A 17,339-nucleotide genomic window follows, 5' to 3' on the forward strand; every position below is an offset into this window, starting at 1 on the left:
GCAGGGTAAGAGCACAGTTTTGCTCAAATATTGCAATGCACACAACATTATGGGTGACATACCAGAGTTCAAAAGAGGACAAATTGTTGGTGCACGTCTTGCTGGCATCTGTGACCAAGACAGCAAGTCTTTGTGATGTATCAAGAGCCACGGTATCCAGGGTAATGTCAGCATACCACCAAGAAGGACGAACCACATCCAACAGGATTAACTGTGGACGCAAGAGGAAGCTGTCTGAAAGGGATGTTCGGGTGCTAACCTGGATTGTATCCAAAAAACATAAAACCACGGCTGCCCAAATCACGGCAGAATTAAATGTGCACCTCAACTCTCCTGTTTCCACCAAAACTGTCCGTCGGGAGCTCCACGGGGTCAATATACACGGCCGGGCTGCTATAGCCAAACCTTTGGTCCCTTGTGCCAATGCCAAACTTCGGTTTCAATGGTGCAAGGAGCGCAAATCTTGGGATGTGGACAATGTGAAACATGTATTGTTCTCTGATGAGTCCGCCTTCACTGTTTTCCCCACATCCGGGAGAGTTACGGTGTGGAGAAGCCCCAAAGAAGCGTACCACCCAGACTGTTGCATGCCCAGAGTGAAGCATGGGGGTGGATCAGTGATGGTTTGGGCTGCCATATCATGGCATTCCCTTGGCCCCATACTTGTGCTAGATGGGCGCGTCACTGCCAAGGACTACCGAACCATTCTGGAGGACCATGTGCATCCAATGGTTCAAACATTGTATCCTGAAGGAGGTGCCGTGTATCAGGATGACAATGCACCAATACACACAGCAAGACTGGTGAAAGATTGGTTTGATGAACATGAAAGTGAAGTTGAACATCTCCCATGGCCTGCACAGTCACCAGATCTAAATATTATTGAGCCACTTTGGGGTGTTTTGGAGGAGCGAGTCAGGAAACATTTTCCTCCACCAGCATCACGTCGTGACCTGGCCACTATCCTGCAAGAAGAATGGCTTAAAATCCCTCTGACCACTGTGCAGGACTTGTATATGTCATTCCCAAGACGAATTGACGCTGTATTGGCCGCAAAAGGAGGCCCTACACCATACTAATAAATTATTGTAGTCTAAAACCAGGTGTTTCAGTTTCATTGTCCAACCCCTGTACATTTCAACTTCCTCTAGCTCTCTGTCCTTTAGTTTATTCTGTCATAAATTTGGCCACTTGTCTTGGTGTGGAATGTGAGGAAAGGATGTTTGGGAGAGACACAGCTTGTTTCATTACACAGAGGCCACAAGGAAAAAATGCCAATTTTAATCCATTTTAAATCAATGAATACAAATAATATCAAAAACGGAAAACAACCACATTCTGTAATTAGAGACCGAAGTCGCGAGACTAACGTCCGAAGGACAGAATCGTGACACAACCGCCAGGGTAACAGTGTAGAATGTATTTGTATTTCTTGTATGTTATTTTTATTTCATCATTTAACTCTACTTAATTCTCCACCTTATTTCAGTGTTTACTCACTAACCTGCTTGAATCCGCTCCCTTTCTCTTCACTTCTCTTTTCCCCACACTCCACCTCGCCTCTTACTGTCTCTCTCAGGGAGGGACTTGTTGGACATATTGATTATGTTTACAGTAGCCAATGGCGCTGAATGTGCGTTACGCCCCACCCTCCCCGTCATGTGCAGATTGGATCACTGGGAGCTGCCCAGTGAGTGAACACTGCGGCCTTGGGGCTGGCACCTGGCACCTGGGGCTGACCTGAGTCAGCTAATAGGACAGCTAGCAGCACAGCTAACAGAGCTAATTAGCCACTGATAAAGTTAGCAGCTGTCTGCAGTTTAGCATAAAGTTAATTTACCTGTCCATCAAGAAACTGTAAATCACCTCGGTACTGTTTTCCCTGTTGGTCTGTGTTCAGTCCCGTTCACTCGGAGGCTGCTGAATGAGGTTTGGTTGCCCGCCCAGCGCTGCTCCCTGCCATTATCCTGGCCTGAAAACCTCCAGTCCTCCTGCTCCGAGCTCTCAATCCAGGCTGAGTCAGCTGTAACTACAATTGCATGGCTAACTGAGCTAATTAGATAATGGCAGCTAGTTAAGTGTTTACTTTAGCAACAAGTAATACTATCAGCAAACTCCATAAATGAGCCATAGAACTACAACTGACAGAATGTGCACTGTAGAACGATAACGGTCTTTCTAAAAAGGCAGATTGTGGTAAACATTTTAATAGTTCAAGATCTAATATGGTAATATCGAACACCCCTACCTGGGAGAATTGGGCCCAATCAAAGTAAATGTGTGAGACACTGTATTTAAAGTTAGGACAAGCTGTAAGACTATATTTTGTAAATATAACACCATACATTTATTTTATTGTCTTCCAAATGCAGGTCCATTTTGGTCCAGTCATGGTTGAGTGATCATGCCTGTTGATAACATAATAATAATAATAATAATGCACTGCGACCCTCCCCCAAAAAACAGGAAACAAAAATAGAGGTATGAATCAAAACGTGTATTTGGAGAATCGTTACACCCCTGAAAAAGAAAAAATAAATAAACAGAATTACAATGATCGGATGGCTTCATCTTAGCTGAAAATATGAAGCTTCACTTATTTTGTCTGTATCACAATTCTGAACTGATCAGTGTTGAGCCAAGTCTTGCCTTCAGTACTTCAGTCCTGCTGGAAGGAATCTCTGCAGCTTCATTTACTTCCTCTGCTCTCACCAGCACACTTGTGATTTTTGAGATATTCGAACCGAGTGAATGTTTTATCACAAACACTGCAACTAAATGGTCTCTCTCCTGTGTGGATTTTCATGTGTCTGGACAAAGCGTATCTGAAACTGAAACTAGTTTTACAAACTGAGCAGCTGAAAGGTTTTTCTCCTGTATGAACTCTCGAGTGTTTGTTCAAATCTGAGCTTTGGGCAAATGTTTTATTACACACAGAACAACTTAAGAGTCTCTCCCCTGTGTGCAATCTCATGTGTCTGGACAAAGTGTAACTGAAACTGAAACTTTTTTTACAAACTGAGCAGCTGAAAGGTTTTTTTCCTGTATGAACTCTTAAATGTTTGGTCAAACCTGAGCTTCGGGTGAATCTTCTACCACAGACAGAACAACGAAAGAAGTTCTCTTCTGTGTGGACTCTCATATGATTCACAAATGTAAATCTCCATTTAAATTTTTTTTTACAAATGGAACAACTAAGGGGTTTCTCCTCTGTGTGGACTTTCATATGCCTCACAACATATTTTTTTAACTGAAATGTTTCTTTACAAACTGAGCAACTGAAATGTTTTTGTTCTGAATGAAGTTTCTTATGGTATATTAAGGAGGGTTTCTTTCCTGTTTTGAGTTCATTGTCTTTCTGCAGATGTCCCTTGCAGCCAAAGCTTGTAGCACATTCAGAGAAGCTACATGATTTCTTCCCATTATTACATTCCTGATCACTTACAGGTCCTTCATTGTTTTGCAGAGAGTTTAAACCTGACTGGGGTTCCCTGGTCTCCTCCCAATCACAACTGTCATCAGTCTCAGGTTCAGAGGAGTCTGACATCTTGTCATCAGTATGTGGTTGTAAATGTCTATCTGGATCTGAGTGCCTCCCTGGTTCTGGGCCACCACAGTCCTCTCCATCAGCGTCTGTTTTCACCTGTTCAGTGGGTCTTTGATGAAGCTGAGGTTTCTCTTCATCTTCTTCACTCTTCACAGGGACACAAATGAATGTGAACTTGGTGATATCAGCCTCCTCCAGCCCTCGAAGCTGCTCTCCCTCCTGACTGGTCCAGAGTTCCTCCAGTTCCTCTTTAATATGTGGGGGCTCTGGTGGGTCCTCCTGGTCCAGCCTGGGGCTCCTCTCCTGCTCCTCAGGGGGAACCTCTTTTTTACTCACCAACAGCACCTGGACGTCTGCGGAGAATAATGAAATACATACATGTTTTAGAAAAACTAGCAGTTTTTTTTTTTTTGCCACCAGTCCAAAAAAAGTGATTTTGCCACTTTGTAAACAGCTTTTCAAAACACTCCCAGGAATCCCAGGAAACTCTACTTGGACTTGTGCATTGCAGCTTGTGGCATGTGGGACTTTTAGTTTTTGAATTTTAGTTGTGAATTCTTTTCTATTAAAGTAATTTTAATCAATTCACGACATACATCACTTTATTCTACAAAACCCATTTTGTGTGCATACATTTTCTCAACATTATAATATATCTTATTTTACGTTCTTGTGAAATTACGAGGAAAGGGAGGTGAGACTCTGCCTGGAGGAAGCCCAGGGCCCTGTCAGGAACCAGGCCCAGAGGGAGGGCTCGCCGGCGAGCGCCTGGTTTGCCACAGAGCCCGGCCGGGCACAGCCTGAAAAAGCAACGTGGCATCCCCCCTCTCTCCGTCTTTTGGACCCACCATCCACATGAAGATCCACATGGGTCACATGTGCTGCTACATGGGTGGCGGTGAAGGTCAGGGGCCTCGACGGACCAGACCCGGGCAGCAGAGGCTGGCTCTGGGGAAGTGGAACGTCACCTCTTTGCGGGGGAAGGAGCCGAAACTTGTGCGGGAGGTGGAGCGCTACCGGTTAGATCTGGTGGGGCTAAACTGACTGTTGTCTGTGCATATGCACCAAACAGCAGTTTAGAGTACTCGGCCTTCTCGGAGACCCTGAATGGAGTTCTGCATGTGGCTCCAGTAAGGGACTCCATAGTTCTACTGGGAGACTTCAACGTGCATGTGGGCAATGATGGAGATACCTGGAAAGGCGTGATTGGGAGAAACAGCCCCCCTGATCTGAACCAGAGTGGGTGTTTGTTGTTAGACTTCTGTGCTAGTCATGGATTGTCTATAACGAACACCATGTTCAAACATGCGGTTGCTCATAAGTGTACGTGGTACCAGAGCACCCTAGGCCGAAGATCGATGATTGATTTTGTAATCGTTTAATCTGATTTGCCGCATGTTTCGGCCACTCGGTTGAAGAGAGGGGCGGAGCTGTCAACTGATCACCATCTGGTGGTGAGTTGGGTCAGGACACGGGGGAAGACTCTGGGCAGACCTGGTAAGCCCAAACGGGTAGTGCGGGTGAACTGTGAACGTCTGGAGAGGACCCTGTCTGCGAGATCTTCAAACCTCTGGCGGAGCTTTTCTGGCATCCTTGTGGAGGTTGGAGACATTTAACATGAGTGGGCAATGTTCAAAGCTTCTATTGCTAAAGCCGCAGCGGGAGGCTCCACAACTCCACAGTGGCAAAGCCCCAGGGATTGATGAGATCCGCCCAGAAATGCTAAAAGCTTTGGGTGTGGAGGGGCTGTCTTGGATGACTCGTCTCTTACACGTCTCTCTCTCTAACATTGAGTGGAAGTCGGGTACAGTGCCCAAGGAGTGGCAGATTGGGGTTGTGGTTTCCCTGTTCAAAAATGGGGACCAGAGATTGTGTGCCAATTACAGGGGTATCACACTTCTCAGCCTCCCCGGTAAAGTCTACTCCAGGGTGCTGGAACGGAGGGTTCGGCCGATTGTCGAACCTCAGATTGAAGAGGAACAATGCGGTTTTCGTCCCGGTCCTGGAACAACTGACCAGCTCTTTACTCTCACAAGGATCCTGGAGTGGGCCTGGGAGTATGCCCATCCAGTCTACATGTGCTTTGTAAATCTGGAGAAGGCGTATGACCGGGTCCCCGGGGAGATACTGTGGGAGGTGCTGTGGGAGTATGGGGTGAGGGGGGCCCTTCTCAGGGCTATCCAATCCCTCTACATCCAAATCGAGAGCTGTGTCCGAGTACTCGGCAGTAAGTCGGACTCTTTCCAGGTGAGGGTTGGCCTCCGCCAGGGCTGCGCTTTGTCACCAATCCTGTTTGTGATATTCATGGACAGGATATCGAGGCGTAGTCGTGGCGAGGAGGGGCTGTGGTTCGGGGGGCTTGGGATCTCGTCACTGCTTTTTGTGGATGATGTGGTCCTGATGGCATCATCGGTCCGTGACCTTCAGCTCTTACTGGATCGGTTCGCAGCAGAGTGTGAAGCGGTTGGGATGAGGATTAGCACCTCTAAATCTGTGGCCATGGTTCTCAGCAGGAAACCGGTGGAGTGCCAACTACGGGTAGGGAATGAGTCCTTACCCCAAGTGAAGGAGTTCAAGTACCTCGGGGGCTTGTTCACGAGTGAGGGGAGACTGGAGCAGGAGAATCGGAGCGGTATTGCACATGCTTTACCGCACCATTGTGATGAAAAGAGAGCTGAGCCGTAAGGCAAAGCTCTCGATCTACCGGTCAATTTTTGTTTCTATTCTCACCGTTAATTTGTATTGATAATGATACCCTTATTGAGACGGCTTAACGATCCGATTCTTTATCGATACTTTACTATTATTTAGTGATGGTTATTTGGTAAGAGCAGACCCAACGGGCCTGAGGTAGGCCTGCACGGTATGAGGAAAATATGTGTGATAACGTTATATATTGAGATGACGTATCACGTGCGATAAATAAACATATATTGAAGTGTACATATTAACTGGCTGGTTGTTTTTAATTTAATATTTTAAATACAGCTAAATGTTGTTTCTAGAGCAGCAACATTAATATTTACAACAGCAAAGTAACTCAATAACTTTATCTGACATCACAAGTAGCGAGTGATGTTTAGAAAGTACAACATGAGTCTGTTTCAGTCCCTCCTCCTCTCTCCTGGATGCAGGTAACGTTACCAGGTAGAAGGAGGAGCGGCTGGTTTGTTTTTAAGACTACAGACCAGTCTGTGCTCCAGACAGACAGCTTTCTATTTAGCTCGTTTTTAACATTTGGCTAATGCCAAGCTAGCGTTAGCTGTGCTTGAAACATACAGGATGAGATACTGAGGACAGAGAGGATTAAATTAACCCTTTATACATGTTTAACGTTACCTTACAGACAGGTGGACTGATAAAGTATTGTCTTTTTACTTCCTTTCCAGATTTACTTTTAGCGTTCCTCCTTTAACCTCTTGTATTTAAACCCTCTTGGATCAGCTGGAAAATGAATCGTCACGAACTGACAACAGGCTGTTTACAGACCCGTGGTTCTGAAGCACAAACCTGCTCTGTGTAACCGGACTTCAGGCTTGAAAACAGCGTCCAGTAGTTTGCGTTGTCCACAAAGTTCCTCCTCGTACTCTGCTATCGTTCTTTCAAACAGCTCAAATATCTCTTCAGCAGCCGCACTTAGTCGCTGCTGGACAAAAGCTCTCAGCGTTTGGACTTTAGACATGTTTACAGCAGCTTTTCCTCCAGACACACTCCGTTACAGACACGCAGCTCACTCTGATAAAATACACACTGTGAGGCCGAGCTCCGGCTCCGGCTACTTCCTGCTGACAAGCTAACTTCCTTTAGCATTCTTGGCTAACAGGAGATGAGTCTGAGGTGAAACATCCCGAAAGTTTAAACAGAGTCCACTTAAACACGTTTATCCTCACATGCAGGCTCTGCTGCTGAACTCCGGCTGTTTGTTCGAAACGAGCCGATTTCTTCTTCTTCTTTTTCTGGCGACTTGTACCCAGATGGAGCAGCATTATCGCCACCTACTGCCTCCTAGTTACTTAAATCCTTGTGTTCAGTCCAGTTTGTTGTAAAAAAAGATGAGATGTGTTTATGGATGGATGTTTTCCAACAAGGTGCAGAGATGCATTTAACTTTGTGTGACCAAGTTCTGCTGAATTGACTGTTCCTCCTCACTTTCTGCTGAATCTAAATATCTTCCTTTATTTCTATTATCCCATAAACTCTTCTTCTTCTTCTTTAGGGTTTAATGGCGGTTGGCAAACCAGTTTAACAGTGCATTATCGCCACAAGCTGGACTGCAGTGTGGAACGAGAGATTAAGCAGGAAATGAATGAAATTAAACAAAAAAAAACAAAAAAACAAAAACAAACATAAATTAAATACTTTTTTCTAACTCAGTTTCTTTAAGAAACTTAATTATATGACAATATATCTTCCCTGCTGTTTTCCCCAAGAGACCCGTCAATGAGATATCATGATGTTTTGCCTTCCGTAATGACTGAAAGAGGCGTTTCCTCTTGATAGTGTATCTCCTACACTGAAGGAGAACATGTTCAACCGTTTCTAGTTGGTTACAATATATACATTTCCCAGTTGGGTGCTTACCTATTTTATATAACGAAAGGTGGAGACCTGTATGTCCTATTCTCAGACGAGTGATTATATTTTCTTCCCTACGTTTCCAGCCCACCATCCTGCCGGCACCAACCTGTCTCTGTACATATATAGGTGCCTTCCAGTTTCACTGTTGTCCCAGTGCTCCTGCCAAACTGACTGTGCATAGGTCCTGATAAATGTCTTAGCTTCATCTTTAGTTAAAGGGGTTTTTAGGTCTACATGTTTGGTTCTGAGTGTTCCTTTGGCCAGAATATCCACCTGCTCATTTCCCTCCACACCAACATGAGCAGGAACCCAAAGGAAGCATGTGGATAAACCTTTTAGCTCCATCCTGTACAATTTAAGGAATATGTCATTGAGGATTTTGGATCTAAATGATGATTTGCCAGATTTAATACTCATTAGAGCAGACAAGCTATCAGATGCAATAACAGTATTTTTTGTTTCCCTCTCTTCCAGTAATATTGCAGTCAACTCTGTGGTATACACTGAGACATGATCTGATATTCTTTTCTTGATATATGACTCACTTGTGGGATAAAGACTGCTGCACCTGCACGCCCTGTATCAGGATCTTTGGAGCCATCTGTGAATATAACCATGGAGTCTGAAAAATGTAAATCAAAGTAATTCTGTACTATACTGCATGCTGGAAGTTTCTTTGACATATCCTTCAATTCCTGCTGTATGTTTAGGTCTACAATTGGTGTTGGGAATAACCAGGGAGGAATGGAAGACTGTGACACTGTAGGGCTGTAGTCTAATTGTCGTAATCCTATGACTTCTGCCTTTGCATCACCAATCCACCCAAAACTTGTGAAATTTGTCTCATTGTGTTCCCAGCAATCTATTAAGAGACTCTTGGCAGGATGAGAATCACATTGCCCCTGGAGATTAACCCAGAATGCCAACATTAACTTTACTCGCCTGATTCTTAACGTCATTTCTCCCATTTCCACCTGCATTGCTGACACCGGAGATGTTCTGACTGATCCATTGCAAATTCTCAAGGCCTGAGCTTGTAATACATCCAACTTCTTAAGGTTTGTTTCCGCTGCTGACATGTACGCTACACATCCATAGTCAAAAACGGATCTCATGAGTGCCCAGTATATATTTTGTAGAGCTGCTCTGCTTGCTCCCCACTCTTGTCCTGACAGACAATGAAGTATATTGATGACCTTTTTACACTTAACTTTGTCTAAATGAGTATTCCAGGTGAGCTTCTCATCAAACCAAACCCCAACTGCCACTGCATCTTAACTTTGCTTTGTATATATGCTTTGATCTCCTCTTTGCTAACTGGTCCTGCTGCCTCTGCCTGATTTACTTTCTACCTGTTTTTAGCTAATGTGTGCCGGGACCCATAGAAACTGAACATCGGTCCCCAGAATACTCACTCTGTATAAAGATATCAATATTTCAAACAATATATCCTCCCTACATTTTGACATTGTACTTTTGAGACGACCCAGAGCTGCGCTTGAATCTGAACAAATGATCATTCTCATTGGTTTGACTTCCTCTATCCGCTGTAGTGCAAACAAGACCTCCGTCATTTCTGCTGCAGACACCGATAAATGGCAGGTTCATCTTTCAAACACCTTAATTTTTAATTCTGGGAGGTAAAAATCACAGCTGGATTTTACGTTCTCTGGGTTTTTAGAGCCATCTGTAAATAAATGTATGTAGGACCCATATTTCTCATGCAGCACCGTGTTAACATAAGCTTGCATATCTAAAATGTTTTACTTGAACGAACCTGTTTCAGTAGAGAAAGATCAACTCTAGGCTGAGGTAATAACCATGGTGGAACAGCTGGCATTAAAGCAGCTGGACTAGCGACCCAATCGTTGATTCCTGACTCCTTTGTTATATCCAAAACATTACATTACTGAATACCTCCTTTTTAATTTTGTTGTTTTCCCAACTTTCATTCATTATCCTTTCTGTGGGACGTGTGTCCTTTTGACTTTGTAAATTTACCCACTAATTAGCTGTTTCCTTCTTAGATTCAGTGGCATTTCTCCAACCTGAAGCGCTGATATTGGTGTTGACTTTACGGCTCCACAGCATAACCTCAACGCTTGGGCCTGAATTATATCCAACCTTTTTAAAGATGTTCTAGCAGCCGATCCAAAAACTATACATCCATATTCAAGAACTGATCTAATGCTATATAAATATTTCTTAACGCAATCAGCTCCCTAAACACTGCCTGTTAAACACCTCATAATATTCAATACTCTCTTACATTTATCTTCCACCTTATCAAAATGATTTCTTCACATTAGCAATACATCAAACCACAAACCCAAGAATTTAAGGAGCCGATTTGTCTTTCATGCCTCTACATATGCGCAGCTTTCAGACACATTAAAGTAAATTAGCATGTTAGCCACAGGAAGTACAACCACATCTTTGCTTGAGATAATGTTGCAGTACCACACTAGTTGTGGGTCCTGTAATAACAAATAAACTTTATTTATACATTACTTTATAAACAAAGTTACAAAGTTCTTTACATGGTTGAAACAGGATTCAGGTAAGTAAGTAATAAAATAGCCAACAATAATATTGATAAAACAGATGAGACATGTTGAAATTAAACAGAGTGGTGGTGGCATTAATAAAAGGCTTCATACAGATAAGTATTGGGACGTGTTTAAAAGATGTCACTGAAATGTGTTCACATACTTGGCCAATAAATCTGATTCTGATATCAGGTAAATACAGTCAACTCTAACAGCCTCTTCTATCCTGCTGAACAAATGTCTGATACATTTCTATAAAAGAAACAACAGCAGGACGTGTTTGTTGAACACTCAGACTATGAATCAACCCCTGATGATGAATCATCGAGAAACATTACAGTTTTAAATTAAAGTCTGCATTTGACTATCAGTCTCGATAAGTCACATTTAAAGGGGTTAATAGTGTCGGTTTTTAAGTCTTGAAGTTTCTTCATTGTACGAGTCATAAAGGAGTGTTGGGTTGAAGTCAGGACTCTGAAGGCGTATTTTCTTCTGCTGGAGCCATTCTGTTGTTATTTGCTTTGGGTTCATTGGCCAGTTAGTCACAGAAAATAAAAACGGTGTCAGATTTCGAAGGAGGCCAGTTTGACGACAGGGAATACAGCACCAAGGTGATTTACAGCGGCTCAGACCAGGAACCGGGGACAAGCTGTCCCCCACATGGGTAAAGGTGCTTCAAATAAAGGTTTGACATCTTTTACATTTCCACTGGGTGAGTTTGTCTGTTCTTTTTGTAACGCTTGAAAACAGGGTTGGTGTAAAAGAGGTTTAAGAGAAAGCAGTAAAAAATCAGTTGTGTGACTTTCTCCGTCATCATAGCACAGAGACAGCACTGGTGAAAATTACAATGACTGCATCAAACTAAGGACTTGTCCTCTAAAAATTTACATGTGGGTTTTTGATTATAAAGCAGGTCTAGTTGTCGTATAAATACTGTGAACATATCAAGGGAGAAATGCAAACTTCCCTTATTCAGAAACTGGGCCTTTAAAAAAGCCCTCAGGACTTGTGAGGTCGTCATGTCACAACTACACAGTGACCATTGTTTAAATTTTACTAACACTAAGCGGCCATTTCAATTCTTGAGCTGCACACTGGTTGGATGGCAGGAAGCCAATATGTCACTGCACAGCATTCCCATGTTTTCTGGTTTTCCACCATGTAAACAATTTTATCATTGCTGCCCACTCAACACCTGACACCACAGTGTTCTCACTACAATCCCTCCCTCCTGTAAAAAGCCTGTCTCTGTGACAATCTTTAATAGAAACCTCTTCTAGGAAATGGACCTCTGCGCACTAACTCAATCCTCATTAAGTCTGCTGGGTCATTTGAGGAGCACCTTTCATATCAGAGGGACACTTATCCCAATCCCTACAGATTATAGATTTACCTTGACTTCACAGCAAAGCACTGAGGGAGCCATGCTAGTGTGTTTTGCTTATTTGATGTATTTTCAGCCTATTCCATGCATTTATCCATTCAGTGCTGTATGAAAATCAGATCGCAGACTCTTGAATCTTGTGTCAAACTGAAAATCGTTGCTTGCTGGTTGACTCCAAAAGCCTAACCTGCTTTACTCAACAACTATAATGCAACTTTGACAAAACTTAAAGCAAGCATGCCGTGGATAAACTCAAGGATATGACTGTTTAACACAAGAACAGAGGCTAGCTAATGTATAAATCCATAAAGATTATGTGAATGTAAAATGAAGTTTGCTTACCATCCTCTGCTCACTAACGTCACTGATAAGGGAGCTGGGCAGCAAAGCTGCTGGAGCTGTTCTCATTATTATTATTATTCTTTCTTTCTTCTTTTTCTCCCCTTAAACTGTCCGTGCAGCAAAATCTGCTGGACAAAAACTCACCAAAATTGGCAGGTTATCTTGAAAACATAACCGTTTAGAGTCAAAGTTCTTTCATCTTTTTAATTTCTGGATTCATCTGCACTTAGCTCCAATGGTCTTCTGTATGAAATGGCAAATTATATGACTTTATTTCACTTTTCACAAAAACCTGTTTTCGTCCGGTTTGGCTCTTGGCACCCGGGGCTCAGTCAGCTAATAGGACAGCTAGCTGCACAGCTAACAGAGCTAATTAGCTCCTGATGAAGTTAGCAGCTGTCTGCGGTTTAGTAAAAAGTTAATTTATCTGTGAAACTGTAAATCACCTCTGTAGTTTTCCCTGTTGGTCTTTGTGTTCAGTCCCGTTCACTCGGAAGGTGCTGAGCAGTGGCGGCTGGCCAACAGAGGGCACTAGGGCGCCGCCCTCCCCTGTGGTGGAAACTTTTTATAGACAGTCTATGGGTAGAAAGTATTTAGATTTTTCTTTTTAAAATAAACTTTTTTTAAATAAACAGTAATTACCTTTTTAAATATATGTGTATTTAAAATGCACAATAATGTGTAATATAAAATACAGGCTAAATAATTATGTTTGGGGGGGAAATTAACTTCCTGCTAACTCACTCACGGATACATCACGGACTGTTACAGGAGTAAACGACACGATACATTTATCTGAGAAGATTGGAATGGATGGAAAACACAGTGAAGCTAGCCATGCTAGGCAGAGGTAACATCGGCCTTGCGCGGCCACAATGAGACCGCATCCTCTGACAACCCTGGCATTTTCAGTAGATCTTTTTGCCTTGCTGGACAGTGTGTTGGAGGCGCACCTTAAGACAGCTACCAAAGGCACCTCAAAGACTTTAGGACTGCATGCTGTCAATTCTTATAGATTACATTCTGGAAGAAGTAAAAAATGCAGATTATCTTGCTGTTCAGGCAGATGAGATATCTGACATTTCCACCCACTGTCTGTTGGCCACAGAGGTCAGCTGTAAAGTTAATAGGCAGCTCTGAAGTGTTAAGATGTGGTTATTTCCAGTGGTAACAGTAACTTAGGTTGGCCTACTCTACTGAAGTACAAATTAGAGGAAGCCTAATTGTACTTTTCATGCCACTTTCTCTGTTAATATTTTTGTATATTAATATAATATTTGCATTAAATCATTTCTGACTATTTCACAAAGCACTTGTATTCTGCAGTTTGTGTTCAATTGTATTGCGACGGTTTCTGAAACTGACTGGATATCGCACAGCCCACCTAAAATATTTTCACCAGCTGCCACTGGTGCTGAGTGAGGTTTGGTTGCCCGCCTGACGCTGCTCCCTGCTGTTATCCTGGCCTGAAAACCTCCAGTCCTTGGTTCTCCGAGCTCTCAATCTGGGTCAGCTATGACCACAATTGCACGGCTAACTGAGCTAATTAGATAAGATAGAATCTTCACCTCCAAGATCGTCTGAGACCAGCCACCTGGACAGCTGCTGCAACAATTGGTTTGCATAACCAAAGAATTTCTGCACAAACTGTCAGGAACCGTCTCAGTGAAGCTCATCTGCATGCTCGTCGTCCTCATCGGGGTCTCGACCTGACTGCAACTTCGCACATTCATTGAAGAGGAGTGGACCAACACTCCACAGGCCACAATCAACAACCTGATCAACTCTATGCGAAGGAGATGTGTTGTACTGCGTGAGGCCAATGGTGTTCACACCAGATACCGACTGGTCTCCTGACCCCTCCAATACAGTGAAACTGCACATTTTGGAGTGGCCTTTTATTGTGGCCAGCCTAAGGCCTTTTTATTGTGGCCAGCATAAGGCACACCTGTGCAATCCCCATGCTTTCAGATCAGCATCTTGATCTGCCACACCTGTGAGGTGGATGGATTATCTGGGCAAAGGAGAAGTGCTCACTAACACATATTTAGACAGATTTGTGAGTGAATATTTGAGAGAAATAGGCCTTTTGTGTGCAAAGAGAAAGTCTTAGATCTTTGAGTTCAGCTCATGATGAATGGCGGAAAAAACAAAAGGGTTGCCTTTATAATTTTGTTCATTTTAATATTGTAATATCAATCACCCCTACGTGGGCGGCCCGCCCAATTAAAGTAAATGTGTGAGACACTGTATTTAAAGTTAGGACAAGCTGTAGGTCTATATTTTGTACATATTACACCATACAGTTATTTTATTGTCTTCCAAATGCACGTCACGTGACTATTTTGGTCCAGTCATGGTTGAGTGATCATGGCCGCAAGTTAGACTACTTTAACCTGAGATGGAAAATAATAATGATGATGATAATAACATAATAATAATAATAATAATAATGCCCTCCAAAAAACAGGAAACAAAAATAGAGGTATGAATCGAAACGTGTATTTGGAGAATTGTTACACCCCTAGTAAAAAACAAACAAAAGAAAACCATAATTAAAATGACCGGATGGCTTCATCTTAGCTGAAAATATGAAGCTTCACTTATTTTGTCTGTATCACAGTTCTGAACTGATCAGTGTTGAGCCAAGTCTTGCCTTCAGTACTTCAGTCCTGCTGGAAGGAATTGGCTCAACGAGCATCTCTGCAGCTTCATTTACTTCCACTGCTCTCACCAGCACACTTCTGTATTTTGAGATATTCGAACCCAGTGAATGTTTTATCACAAACGCTTCAACTACTTGGCTTCTACCCTGTGTGGATTTTCATGTGTCTGGACAAACTGCTTCTTTGACTGAAACTTTTTTACAAACTGAGCAGCTAAAAGGTTTTTCTCCTGTATGGACTCAAGTGTTTGTTCATATCTGAACTTTGGCCAAATGTTTTATTACAGACAGAACAGCTGAAGTCTTTCTCCCTGTGTGTAATCCATGTGTATGGACAAATTGCTTCTTTGACGGAAACTTTTTACAAACTGAGCAGCTAAAAGGTTTTTCTCCTGTATGGACTCTCAAGTGTTTGTTCATATCTGAACTTTGGCCAAATGTTTTTACAGACAGAACAGCTGAAGTCTTTCTCGCCTGTGTGTAATCTCATGTGTGAGGACAAACTGCTTCTTTGACGGAAACATTTTTTACAAACTGAGCAGCTAAAAGGTTTTTCTCCTGTATGGACTCTCAAGTGTTTGTCATATCTGAACTTTGGCCAAATGTTTTACTACAGACAGAACAGCTGAAGTCTTCTTCCCTGTGTGGATTCTCATGTGTCTAGAAAAATAGCTTCTTTGACGGAAACATTTTTTACAAACTGAGCAGCTGAAGGGTTTTTCTCCTGTATGAACCTTTAAATGTGAGCTCAAACCTGAGCTTAGTGTGAATCTTCTACCACAGACAGAACAACTGAAGGGTTTCTCCCGTGTGGATTCTCATATTTCAAACACTTACATCTCCATTTAAATGATTTTTTACAAACTGAACAACTAAATGGTCTCTTCTGTGAGTGAACTTTCATGTGCCTCGCAAGATATTCTTTAAACTCAAAGTTTTTTCACAAACTGAGCAGCTGAAATGTTTTTGTTCTGTATGAAGCCTCATATGATCCTTAGAGCTCTTGCAGGAATCTTTTACCACAATCTGAGCAACTAAATGCATTCTGCTGTTTCGAGTTCATTGTGTTTCCTGCAGATGTCCTTGCAGCCAAAGCTTGTAGCACATTCAGAGGAGCACGATTTCTTCCCATTATTACATTCCACATCACTTACAGCTTCATTGTTTTGCAGAGGTTTGAACCTGACTGACATTTCTCGATCTCCTCCCAGTCACAACTATCATCAGTCTCAGGTTCAGAGGAGTCTGAACTATGGTCGTAAATGTCTATCTGGATTGAGTTCCTGGATGTTCTGGTCCTCCACAGTCCTCTCCATCAGCTTCTGTTTCCATCTGTTCAGTTAGTCTTGAGAAGCTGTGAGGACAGAGGTTTCTCTTCATCTCTTCTTCACTCTTCACAGGGACAGAAGTGAATGTGACCGTGGTGATATCAGCCTCCTCCAGCTGTGGAAGCTCATCTCCCTCCTGACTGGTCCAGAACTCCTCCTGTTCCTCTTAATGTGTGGGGCTCTGGTGGGTCCTCCGGGTCCAGATTGGGGCTCACTCCTCTTTCATGTGTGGGGGCTCTGGCGGGTCCTCCTGGTCCAGATGGGGCTCCACTCCTCTTTCATGTGTGGGGGCTCTGGTGGGTCCTCCTGGTCCAGACTGGGGCTCCTCTCTGCTGCTCAGGGGGAACCTCTTCTTTACTCACCAACAGAAGCTGGATGTCTGTTGAGAAAATGAAATACATACACGTTTTAGAAAACTAATGTCCTGTTAACATTTAAAACCACTGACACCACTAATTTCTGAGACTTCAAGCTGCCTTCTAATAGTCAACTAAACCATCAGTCAGACCAAGATTTCATTGGCCAGTTAGTCACAGGAGGCCAGTAGGGCTGCACAATTTAGAGAAAAGTCATAATGCGGTTACTGCAGACAATATTGCAATTTCAATTGCGATATAATGGTACAAATGGTACTATGAGTCTACTTGCTGATTAAAAAGGAAATGCACAAAACTGGCATTTAACTCGCACAAACAGAAATACAGTACATATTGGCACACTGGCATCCTGGCTCTGGCTAAATCTACATCTGTCCTCTGCAGACGCAGTCCACAACCTGCATGAGGAACTAGATATTTTAGTTTATTACTTTAACATTATAACATTATAAAACATAAAGTTTAGTTAGTAGCATACTGTTAGTATAAGGCTATCTTACCACTAGTTTCATATAAAATCCAGTTACAGCCGTTTCATTTCTGGGGGTTGTTTTTATCCATTAAATCCT

General features: G+C 42.8%; 1 protein-coding gene and 1 pseudogene across 1 annotated transcript; both read right to left on the minus strand.

Annotated features, from left to right (window-relative positions):
* Positions 1 to 17,339, minus strand: part of LOC119887775 — an 878,746-nt pseudogene that overhangs the window by 654,411 nt on the left and 206,996 nt on the right.
* On the minus strand, positions 2,477 to 7,481 carry LOC119907201 (zinc finger protein 501-like). Its single transcript, XM_038724937.1, has 2 exons — positions 7,058 to 7,481; positions 2,477 to 3,900 (listed from the first exon to the last, which is right to left on the minus strand). The coding sequence occupies exons 1-2, from the start codon at positions 7,227 to 7,229 to the stop codon at positions 2,690 to 2,692; spliced, it is 1,383 nt and encodes a 460-aa protein (XP_038580865.1). The 5' UTR covers positions 7,230 to 7,481; the 3' UTR covers positions 2,477 to 2,689.

Source organism: Micropterus salmoides, unplaced genomic scaffold (assembly GCF_014851395.1).
Source record: "Micropterus salmoides isolate LMB-PRFRI ecotype aquatic unplaced genomic scaffold, ASM1485139v1 Ms_hic_scaffold_1, whole genome shotgun sequence".
Taxonomy (NCBI): Eukaryota; Metazoa; Chordata; class Actinopteri; order Centrarchiformes; family Centrarchidae; genus Micropterus; species Micropterus salmoides.

Excerpts from the sequence above, each read along its gene's own strand:
- LOC119907201 (XM_038724937.1), bottom strand. The coding sequence starts at position 7,229 with ATGTCTAAAGTCCAAACGCTGAGAGCTTTTGTCCAGCAGCGACTAAGT. Across the intron at positions 3,901-7,057 it reads AGTCCGGTTACACAGAGCAG|ACGTCCAGGTGCTGTTGGTG; the intron begins GTTTGTGCTTCA and ends TATTCTCCGCAG.